At 38.9% G+C, this 12149-nt stretch overlaps 1 protein-coding gene across 1 annotated transcript; it reads left to right on the top strand.

Moving 5' to 3' along the window:
* Positions 1 to 811: 811 nt before the first annotated feature.
* LOC311510112 (receptor for retinol uptake stra6-like) lies at positions 812 to 11033 on the top strand (the record flags this gene model as incomplete). The annotated part of the gene is made up of 17 exons (XM_084575057.1): positions 812 to 1253; positions 1557 to 1623; positions 3971 to 4056; positions 4146 to 4285; positions 4689 to 4855; positions 6077 to 6184; positions 6598 to 6665; positions 7809 to 7888; positions 7967 to 8028; positions 8129 to 8291; positions 8374 to 8449; positions 8755 to 8888; positions 9128 to 9245; positions 9334 to 9435; positions 10261 to 10424; positions 10528 to 10665; positions 10750 to 11033. Exons 1-17 carry the CDS (start codon positions 1153 to 1155, stop codon positions 11031 to 11033), a joined length of 2058 nt encoding a protein of 685 aa, XP_084431183.1. The 5' UTR covers positions 812 to 1152.
* Between the last annotated feature and the right edge of the window lie 1116 nt (positions 11034 to 12149).

Raw genomic sequence — 12149 nt, 5'->3', positions numbered from 1 at the left:
GGCAGCCCAGGACAGAGCTGGACTTCCTGATGATCTTTTCCAGCTTCTTCCTTTCCCTCCCTGCGATGCCACTGCTCCAGACCATTCCACACAGGATGGCCGACGCCACCACAGAGCCTGCAGAGTGCGGCCAGTTTGAACGTTTTATAATGCTTTGGTTTTGAAAAAAGAGCTATGCCTTGATCAGCAAGATTTTCAGTTAAATACACATCTAATCACAGTAATGGAGTAAATAAGACATTGACAAGTGTCACACAAAATGTCATAAATGCAGAAGAGCATCTCCAGAATGATTACGGCGTAGCTTTAGATAGTATCAAGACCCCGTCTTCCCAGGCTACATCAGACTGGACGGGAAGCATCTTTGAATTTCCATCTTCTGGTCCGTTCGCAGATGTTCTGTGGTGTCTAAGTTTGGGCCGGTCAAGAACAATTAGCAACTTGTCTTGACTTGCATCAGAATACCCATCAATCCTTCAGCTGAACCATCGTCAAAGTCAAGTCTCTGCACTCCGGAGCAGGTTTTCTTCAAGGACCTTTGATTTGTCTGCCTTCCTTCTTCATGCAACTCTTATCAGTCTCAGTGTCTTTGCTGCAATGAGAAGAACTTCCATAATATGATGATGCTGCCACCATGCTTCTTGGTAGGACTGGTATTCGCCAGGTGATGAATGTTGCCTTGTATTTGCAAATATAGTGCTTTGACTTCTGCTCAGTTCTGTTTTTGAATCATAAGATAAAAATATTTTCTGTCTTTTAAATGCATAAATACATAAACGGCTGAACCTTCGGCAGTAACTTCAGGTTTCATGGGTCTCAACTTCCAGATTAGGACCAAAAACATTCTTATCCATGGCATTTGAAGGATTCCTGAATAAGTATAAATGCTTCAGACGATTCTTTCTTCACTTATTTCCTGTATTGTTGGCTCTCTCTGTCTCCTCTCCCTCCCCTCTGTGCAGCTATTAATCTGCTGCGTTGAGCTCTCAGTTGGACTGGAATGTGTTGGGGAGTTTGGGCCAAAGCTGTCCCAACGCGTTGCAGCACCAGCAGATTGCTGAGCGAGGTTACCTGACCAGAGGAGGACCTGAAGGAGTCCTCTGGATCTTTATTTGACTTTCTTCACCTGTTTGACTTGACTGACCAGCTGACATGAATCACAGCAAGGCTGAATTTGAGCCGTTTGAATATTCTTACTATGACTATTCTGACTGGTACTCAAACAACGCAGAGCCAACCCCACCACCCAAAGAGTGAGTATAAAAAAATGTGTCAGATGTTAAAGTATTGATTCTCTTTACGCTTTGATTAATTATTTGAGAAATTTTCTCAAATTTGTTATTCCACTTAATTTTCACAATCTAAGAGTCTAATTGTTATTTGGTGTCTGTGGAAATAAAAAAACATAATCCTAAAGCTTCCCAGTGAAAGCTTAAAATCTAGATACGTTCAGTTAAGAACAAATCGTGCATATAACACATGTAAATACTTTTTTGCATTAGACAGAGTTGTTCTGAATGTGAATATCAAAAAATGTAATTTCCTTTTTCTCACAGAGTTATTTTACCATGTGACCCAACAGCAGATGACAAGCTCTTCCACATATGCATACTGTCAATATCGGTAAGTATACTCAAGCGAAAACAAAACCTGTGCTTCTGAAATGAAAAAGTATTCTGTTGTTGAATATGAGAATTGAAAATAAATCAAGAAATGCCCCAAAATTACATATTTATACCCTCAGTGATAAAGCCTTGAGTCGCTGAATAGTCACAGTGATGATGAGAACAAAAGTATAAGTAACATCTAGACATCAGACATTAACATGATCGACCGCTGTTTATTTTTTATATACCATGACAATAAAACATGACCTGAACCTAAACTTTGCAACTTCGCAAACTGCAATTGCGCTGTAAATCCCCTTAAGAACTAAATAGCCTTCTTTCTTTTCTGCTTGCATTTGCTCCGCCAGTAGTAATGCTGAAGAGAGGTAATAGCCTGCTAGAGCTGTATGACGTTGTCACATTGGTGTGCACGACATATAAAGTTACAAGCTTGGACTTCAATGTCGACCAATTTCTCAAAGCTACTGTTCCTTTTTTTAGTATAATGATAAGAGCTTTTTTATAAAAATGTTGCTTATAAGTGCTGCATTCATGCATGTGACCAAACAACATAGACTTACATTAATCATAGATCTCCTTGAGGTGGGAAAGTGCATACTTTAACACTTAGATTGAGTTTTGAGAATAAATTTTGTCCTTGGACTCTTCAGTTTGGACATAGAAAAGCAAGGATACCAACAGGACTCCAACAGTTATTGAGCAGTAAACAAAAGTACCTTACGTCATTGTGCTGGTCAAGGGCCAAGTCAGATGGACAAATGTTTTGGCCTAAAGGCAACACTGGCTTTTAAAATTTGACAAATGGGCCGGGCCAATAGCAGATTGAGAAATTACATGCGAGTAGAGACGATAGACTCTGCTTTTGGTAAAGGTTGTTGGTATCTGGAGTTCGCCATCTAGTGGGATCAACTGAAATGCATAATGCAGGAAATAGGTGAAATTACTGGAGTCTTTAGGACAATTTTTTAAATGCTCGATGGTCCATATGTGGCTTACACTGTTCTAGATAGCACGGAGAAAGACTTTGAGACCATTTACGTCGAATCATACCCAAGTTCATTGCATATGAGATGTGAGTCATGGTTTTATTTCTGACCTGAAGGGATCAAACTCAGCTATTTCACAATGAAAAAAATTAAGATGAATTTGCGTAGTGACCCCCTCAGATTTAGATTGCAGTTGCTTGGGGTCACACAACCATGCACTGGAACCCTTTTATTGGGCTATAAACAGGGTGCAGCAACCACAATACTAGTGTCAATCAACGGTACACTACTTACATTAGGAAATCATTTTGTGGAGTCCTACAAAGGTAGTAATTTAGGTCCAAAAGGAGTAGGAAAACCAACCCTTAACAAAAAAGCCAGACAAATTCTTCTTGCCCATTGACAGTATACTGTATGTGTCAAATCTAGTGGTTTAACTGAAGATAGGCAAGACTCAAATGCAGAACATGGATAAAAAGGACTGGATAAAATACCAAAAGTTAATTTTAATGGAAATCTGCTGTCACTAAGCAGGATATATCCAAATGAAGCCAAACTAAATATGTCCCAACAGTGTAAGAATCAAAGTGCAGCGACTATATATACATACCACAGGTAAATGAGAGACAAGTGAAACCAATTAGGGATGAGCAAGCAAACTACAGACAGGGAAGGAGAGTTGACAAGACACAGGTAAGGATAATGAGTGTGGAGCCAAACTGGAAAACCACAGGAGAAGCAAAAGCAACAGAAAGTTTCAAAGTAAAACAGGAAGAACATACATGAAATCCCAAAACTGAAACTCATGGCACAATAACAAAAAGGTTCAAGCGCAAAAGACAAACAAAGGAAGAGCACCATATATGCTAGCAATGCAGTAAGAGACTGGAGTTGCCTGAATTGGAACGCATCTGTTCTTCTTTAATGAATCCATCAGTTTTCTTTGCTTCGGACAAATACTCAATTTAATGATGGTTCTCATCGTTATGAATTCATCCAATTACAAGTGAAGGCCGCTTTAATTCTGTCAGTAAAATCTCGATACTTTACGCAGAGTGGACGTGGCCCAGTTTCTTTATTCACCGCAGCTGATCAGACATAACAAGATACTGCCGTCCACAATACAAGGCTCTTTATATATACTGTATGACTCCCAGTTCACTTTCAGTCAGTGACTGCAAAGTTTTGATAAACTTCCTTAGCTGGAAAACACTATGAATAGCATGACTTGATAATAAATTAAACTGTCAGCAGAACATCTGAGTTTTACTTTGCGAAAATCAACATTTAGTTTTCTGTGCAAAATGCATATCAAATGTATTGGCTCATCCTGATGAACTTCATCTTTCCTTGAAGCTGGCCGTCATGTTGATCCTGGCAGTTCTCAGCAGGAAAAACAAATTATGCCAAGGATTCACAAGAGGATCCTCCAGCATCTTCAGGTGAATTTGGACACTCGTTACATAATTAGGATTTTGATTTTATTTAATTTAGCCTCAGTTTATCTGAATGTTCATTCCTGATTCCACAGTCCAGCCAATTTCCTGGACCAGACTCAGAAAAAGGGCCTGGTCATGGCTGTTTTTGGGCTGGTGTTCAGCAAGCTGGCGATGCTGGTGATCGCCCCAGACCCTCTGCCTTTCTCCAAAGACACTCCAGCAGAAATTAAAGGTGGACATTCGTACGTTTATTTATGCTCTGTGTGATGAGGTATTGAACTGGTTCACAAAGAAATGCCTTAAAATCTTCGATTGATTGATCCCACAGACCATAATGAAACCTTAAATGCGATATAATGGTTTATCTCTGGTTCGAATAAATCCATTCTTTCTGAGCATGTTTGCCCCATGTGGGGTACGTATCAGCTGAGTTTCCAGGAGGGACGGAAAAATGGAGGTATCAAAACAACCAGATACACAGACAATTTAAGCGTGCTGTGCAACCTTGTAAAGCAAACTGAGGTTTATAACAAACTGATTTAAGATACCTTAAATGTGAGAAAATACATGCCAGGGAATAACACATTCTTCTTCTTTCTTTCTTTCTTTTTTTTAAAAAAATCTGCTGTTTCCAGAGTACATGAAGATAATCGCCATTTTCTACTATCCAGTCCTGTTTTATCCTCTGTTGGTCTGTGGCACTCTGCAGCGCAAAGCTGGCTATGTGTTTGGGACGCTCCTCTCCTTCAGTCACTTTGGAGTCCTGGTGTGGCAGAAGTTCGACTGTCCAAAGACTCCAGAGGTGAAACACCAGCCGCACATTAATGCTCCATACTAAAAGAGGACAATGTTTATAAAATCCTACAGTGCTCTACAGAATTCTTTACATTTCTGCATAAAAATGACTCAAAACATCAGCGGATTTTCTCACAAGTCCTTTAAGTAGACAAAGAGAACCTAATCACACTAATTAAATGTATATATTGCGTTTTTGCATTTGTTTATTCAGAAAAATTACCCAATATTACATATCTGTTAGGAAGTTAATTTCAAGGCCAAATTAGTTATTAAAAAAAAAAACCCAAAAAACCCAAAACAAAGATCACTCCTGGATAATAGTCTGAGAGGTCACAAAGGAGCCCAAAGTAACATCTAAGCAACTAAAGGTCTCTCTCACATTGGATAATGTTGATGTTCATGAATCCACCATCAAAATATTCATTTTCTTGAATAAATCTTTCTTTAAAACGTCTGTATTATAAAACTTGTATAAAATCCAGTATTGCTATAAAGCAGCGCATGGTGCACAATGGCCTAAAACCAATCTCTATTACACGTCAGTTATTTTAATTAACATTAAATAATCCATTCAGGATTTGAAAACATGTGATGATGTGGCATTTGATGACAGTTTTTAAAGCTGCATTAACTGTTTTTCTAGCCACCAGGGGGCAGTACAGGAAGCAGAGAAAACAACACTGACTTTTTCATTCATTCATCTTCTGTAACCGCTTGTTCTTGTTAAGGGTCACAGGGTCTGCTGGAGCATTGACTTTTTGTCACCTCATAAACTCAAGCACAAAAGTTTACGTTTACCACAACATTTCTGGATGTTTTTAAGGTTGCTATAATGTAAAGTTGTTAGTTGTCATTCTGTTGTACACATTTAACGCATTTTTTCCTAAAAATAACAAAAAACTATAAACTTACAAAACAACAAAACCAAAGCAAGATGGTTACTGCAGAGTCTAGTGATGATTCTCTGCAGTTTTTCCTTTTTTCAGTAAAAACTTACATTACAATTGGTCATTTAATCTACTGTTTAAACAATAATATTGATTAGTGCCGCTTTAATTTCAGAATATGAAAACTATTGATTATCAGAACATGCTGCTGCTGAGTTTTTTGTTGCAGTAAGTTTTTCAGTTATGTTTTAGTACACACGTCAGAAAACAAAACCGAAACAAATTATCTTCCATGTATTGACCCTTTAAAATACTACGTTTCCCCCACATTTTCACAGATTTATAAATTCTATGCTCTGCTTGGAAGCCTGCCTCAGCTGGCCTGTCTGGCATATCTATGTGTTCAGTTTCCTGTGCTGTTTGTCAAAGGACCAAAGACTGATGAGGTGAGAACAGTCAACATGTTAACATTTAATCAAATTGAAAAAAACATAACCTTGTCTCTGGTGGAGCTGAAGTAAGAAATATGAATTTCAGTTATGTAAAACAGCACGATGATTACAGTAAGCAGCTTGTGCAAAACAGACTGGGTTTAATTTAGCAACCTTGAGCTGATTATGACGAGAGAGGTGATAATTTTTTTTTCTCCTTTTGAATATATTAACGCAACAGAGACTTAGTTTCAACAGCAGGTTTAATCAGAAAACAGTTTTTTTCCCTGTGATCAGAATGAATAAGTAAACTAATCCTACAACTTTTTTGTAGAGAGAGGTGCAGTTTTATTTTCATGTTTTTAGTGTCAAAAGAGACATTTTTATGGCTCTCAGATTGTCACACTGCCAAATGTTTTTGCTCACAGGACCTTGACAGCAGCTACTACACCAACTATGTGAAGTTGCTTCTCAAGAAAAAGTCCTCAGCTGTCAGGTGAGTAAGTGGAAACTCTGATTCTGTGACCAAGGGGGCAGGAAGTCATGTACACAAATTACCTGACAAAATACTATGCAACTCTTTTTCATTGAACAAAACAACTGGTACAGAAAATCTACAAAGTATATAATATGCATGTGTGTGTAAAGAAGTAATAAATATATATATAATATTAAAGATGTAACTGAGAGAATGGCAAATAAGCACCATCTGGGGCCCCAGAGTGGTGCAACAGGGTTAGGTCGGGCAGGAAAGCTGTTCAGCAGCCACTGATGCTAACAGTTAGCAAGTTCACTTAATGCAGGAAATTTAAAGGCATAATGAAATATTGAAAGGATTAAAAACAAAAACATACAAACAAACAAAAAAAAGGAGTAAACTAAAAAACAAAACAAAAAAAACATAAGGAAAACTAGATTGGATAAAGGGATTTAATTAGAGGTTTGAAGCCCAGTGTGGTACCGCCTGCCGTCGCCATTTTGTAACTCCTGACTAATTCAAAAATGGTTAAAAAGCTCTGATGCGGGCGCGTGACACAGGAGGACTTGTGGTAGGTGAGGCAGGGACCTGGAAACTTATGAGGACTTGTGGCACACGACCCCTTTCACACTGAGCAGCCTCACCCTCAGTTAGGCATAACATTAAACCTTGCTATAATTTAAACTAAAATTCTAAGAATTATTACCAGTACAGTTGAATGGATAAGTTTTCACATGAGGGTTTGTTGGGGATTGACACATTCTTGGAATCAGCCTCAAGTGGTCATTAAAGGAACTGCAGTTTTTGGCTCTTCTGCGTTGGCTTCAATTCTTGTGTTTAAATGATGATTCACTGACATGTAGGTTCTCAACAATCATTTCTGTGAATTTAGGAGGATGAAAAGATGAAACTTAGACACCTCTGCTCACTCGAATTACATTGTTTTGAGGCAGAAAAGGAAGAATGGGTTAATACTCTTCACCTCAGAAGTTACAGAAACAAACAAGTTGCTTTCTTTTTAACTAGTCCATTTCTCAGGTAATTCTGGTTATTTTGGTTATTTAAAACTCCTGAAATGTGATCCTTTAGGTTATAGTGATAAGAAGGGCATTCAGGAATGTTTGTGGTTCACACTAAAAGTTATCGGTTTATATGTTAAAGCTCTTCAGACACAGAAAAACCAACGCTGTTACAGAGAATACTGGAGGTGCCTAAGAGTTATATTTACATACCTGAAAAAGGTGAGTTTCTCAAAGTTTGAAGTGATGCTACAATGGCAAATTATTTTCCCAGAGACAATTATTCATTTTATCTTTCAGTGTTTCGTTTTCCACTAAAGCTGGCTGTGTCTGCTTTTGTCACCTGTGTGGCGATATATCACGTAAGAACTCTTAAACAGGTCACAGTGCTTTTTACAGCTGTTTGTCTTTTGGGCATATGAATATAGTATGTTTGTGTGTTTTCTTTGTTTCTCGCTCCAGACTGCACTGTTACTAGTCACCCTGGTGGTGCCCACTCTCCACATCGTTCGCGCTGGTATCGATGAGAACATCGCTTTCCTGTTACTCGGGTTCGGCATCATCCTCTCAGACGACAGGATGGAGGTGGTTCAAATCGTGACGTTCTACACTTGGTTGCTGGAAGGTGTGTGAGGTCACTTCTTTAGGCAATCAAACAAACCGTGATAAGACAAGATGGTCATTTTGTTTGTTCCTTTTTTCATTAGTGTGCTATCTCTGTGCGATGACGCTGTCTTGTTTGGTCAGCATTGCTATGCTCATGAAGTCCATGGTTCTCCACAGGTATGTGTAGAAAATCCACCCTGTCTCCTAAACAACTTTTCATTATTTGATAGTTTTGTGTCTCTTTATTCAAGCTTCAGTCCTCTTTTTCTTTCTTTTTAGTTTAATTACAATGCATATAATACTGCAGATTTTTACGATCATTAGGCCAAGTAATTATCCAGTCACTAGGGGAAAGAGTCTGTTCTGATTGACCTATTATTTTATTCAAGTGGAATACTAGCATCCATGTAAATGTACCAACTGCTTGATTTCCAAACCTTTCTGTCTGACCCTCTTGTATTGCTGGTTTAATTTTGTTGCAGATCAAACTTGAAAGGACTATATAAGGGAGACATCTACAGCATTTATAACAGCCAGAAGACAATCCGCCCGTCTAAACCTGGTGTTGTCTGCTGGATGGGTTTAACGGGATACCAGGCTGCAATCGTCTGCCTCGGTAAAACTTAAATATACTATAAAACATGTAATAATCCATGGACCATGGATGGTTTGTTAATGCTTGTTGCAGTGATCAAGTGTTTAGGAATTTGCTGGGCCTTCTAACAAAGAAGCTAAAGAGACCAAAGAATCTGGAGTGAAAAGTGAAATAGGACTAATTATTCAGACTGATTATGTAATCCCTACTGGAAAATTTGTTTGAATTTAACTAACTAAGTTGCTGTTCTGCCCTTGCAGCCATGGCCATCCAGACCGTTGTGTTTTTCATTTGCTTCTTGTTCCTGGTGTTTTTGATCATCATCCCTGTTTTTTACGGCCGTAACATTATTGTGTTTGAAATCGCAGGACAGGCATGGTGAGTCACCGACGTTCCATGCAGCTCTTTTAATCAGTTTATCAAAGTACACATAATGTATTTATTATTTATTTCTGTGATGTCTCAGGCCAGGCTGGCTCACGCTGATTCTGGTGACAGTGCTTCAGCATGTGGTTGCTAAGTTTGCTTTCATCAAAAAGGAAGCTGGTACGAGAGACTTGAAAAACAGGTATGTTTATTGGAACAGAGATTAATGTATTGTTTGTTGAGTAATCGTTTAATGATTACTAGAATAATTGGCTGGGACTGGATGTTTTTGTTGGCTGCTGATAAGGCAATGTAATCCACATACTACATCATATATCATTTTTATAGTTTATAAAAAATTTGTATAATTTAAACAGATGAGTTGACATTTTAACACGGAAGTCTGTGTGGATCGACTTCCTTTTGGAGTCAAAAGTAGATTAGAGATTAGAGGAACTGCACTTCTGTGTTGACGATTTAATTTTTCAGCCCAAGGTTATATTTAATTTTTTGATATTGATTACCTTTAGACTTACAGATAATATATAAATTTTATATGGCTCAATTAGTCTGAAAACAAGCTTGAACCTCCACTGTCCACATTTTTTTCTTCTGGGGTCTGGAGTTACTGCATTGGGAACTGATTATGCTCTGTCCGAGATCTTTATGTGGTCATCTGAGCGCCATGGAGTTCAATTTGTTTACAACAAAATGACTCTGATTGGTTGGAGGACTATCCGATTGCATGCAGAGGTTTTTCTTTTTTTCTGTATCACTTGAAACACGGCTGATAATGAAATGCCAATGGCAATATTTTCCCTACTGACAGTTTGGATAATTCATTAACAACTGACCTTCCTGGAAAATAAATGTTTCTTATCAAATAGCCAAATATTTCTTTCATTTAGAAACAATATCATGGTTCCTTAAACTCAGATGAGACAGATTACCCTAACTTTCAAATTTTCCAAAAAGAAAAATCCTATCTTCTGTGTTTTTTTGTTTGTTTGTTTGTTTTTTATTTTAGAGAGAGTCTGTTCCTCCTGACGTACCTTCTGTTCCTGATCAACACTGTGGTGGGACTGATTGTTGCCATATGGAGGATCGTGATAACAGCTTTGTACAACATCCTCCATCTTGGTCGTATCGACATCAGCTTGCTTCACCGCACTGCAGAGTCCTACGATCCAGGTAAAATTATATTAGTTTTCGGGTGACCACAGAATCCTATAATACCAACACTATACTATATCAAACAGACTGACTTCCTCTGGCCCTCTCTGTGACCTTCCAGCCTACCGATACTACACCCACTTCCTCAAGGTAGAGGTGAGTCAGTCACACCCGGTGTTGAAGGCTTTCTGCGGGCTGCTGCTGGACATGATGGTTGAGGGCGGCCACGTTGGACAGAAAATAAGAGACGCAGAAGAAGGTAGAGAACTGACAAAACAGTGGGGGTTACTGTTTTTCTAAAGAGTAATGAGCCCCTCAGTTTGCTATCTCGTCCCACCTTCAGCCTGCTCCTCCTCCATGCTTTCAGGGATCCAGGAAAACAGGACCAGCAAGGCGAACACCAGTCGGAGGGTTCGCGCTCGCTGGCAGCTGCTGTACACGCTGGTCAACAACCCCTCCCTGCTTGGCTCCAGGAAGCACTTCCAGACGCTGCAGGCCTCAGAGAACATCCTGAACGGCACGCCCAGCCGCACCTCCAAGAAAGGCAGCAAGAAGGAGGCCGACAAGCCAGCTGCAGAGCCGGTCCAGTCCACCGAGACCCCGGCAAGCCAGGATAAAACAGACTGAAAGTCTAAGTTGGCGATATACTCCAAGTATTGCACTGTTAGGGGAAAATTATGTCATATAATGAAGGTATAATTAGAGGTTAGGCAACTAAAACATCTGGTGAAAGTTAGGACAAGACCGCCAGTCCTGCACTCAGTAGTTAGCACTAAATGCAGAGCTGTCTTTGGGCTGCAAAAATACCAATTTGCTTGTGATATTGTTTGGAGTATCCAGATTTTTATACGGTCCTAGAGTAAATTAAAACATCAGTCAGATTTTATCCAAAGAGTCAAATCAGGTCCATGGAGACCAGTTACAGAAGCTTGGTTATGAAGCTTTGGATGGGATTTAATTACCTTCACTTCAGTGGATGAATATCTCACATAATGCACTTACACAACCATTAAACAGATGGCTCTGCCACAAATTGGTTAATCCTTATGGGGATTAATATTGCGCCGTAATCAGACACTGCAGAAAAATCTTTTGGAAGATTGAACTCTGAAGCCTGAAACTTTATTATTTTATATTAATTTTCCTTTTAGATTGCTCCAGTTTTAGATTATGGCATGATATTAATCTCATACATACTTCAGAGTTAGCCTGCGTGTATCACTTATCTTGCTGATGATTTGTCCCCCACTTTATTCAACCGCCATCTAAAAAACAAAGACATTTACTGAAGCATAAATACAAAATCACTGAGGCTCCAACAGAAACATTTACGACTATCAGCTCCTTCATTCTGTTAATACTGCACAGTGCACTGACAAACAGTTCTGATCAATGTCAGCGTCATAACTGGAGCATGGGGTCGATAAAAGATCTATTTTTGCCCAGGGTTAATGCAGCCATGTCAGCACATTCTGATGCACACGCGTTTCTATGAGCTTTGATGCTTGAGAGATTTTTTTTTGTTTTGTTTCATGGATGCTCAAGGATGGTAGAATTTATATATAGCATAAATATAAAAGACTGGATTTGCTCACTCCAGTATGAACTTTGTCTGCTGCGCTACAAGTTGTCGTGCGATATATTTAAAAAATGCTTGCATTTCATGTTTGCAGTAATCACAGGCGAATTATAGGATTAAATGCAGACGTTGTTGCCGCATATGTAGGTGAAAAAAAGGTTCTG

This window comes from Chelon labrosus (assembly GCF_963514085.1).
Source record: "Chelon labrosus genome assembly, chromosome: 3".
NCBI classification, from domain to species: Eukaryota; Metazoa; Chordata; class Actinopteri; order Mugiliformes; family Mugilidae; genus Chelon; species Chelon labrosus.
Note: the sequence above shows the minus strand (reverse complement) of the source record. Positions and strands in the feature narration are given on the sequence as shown.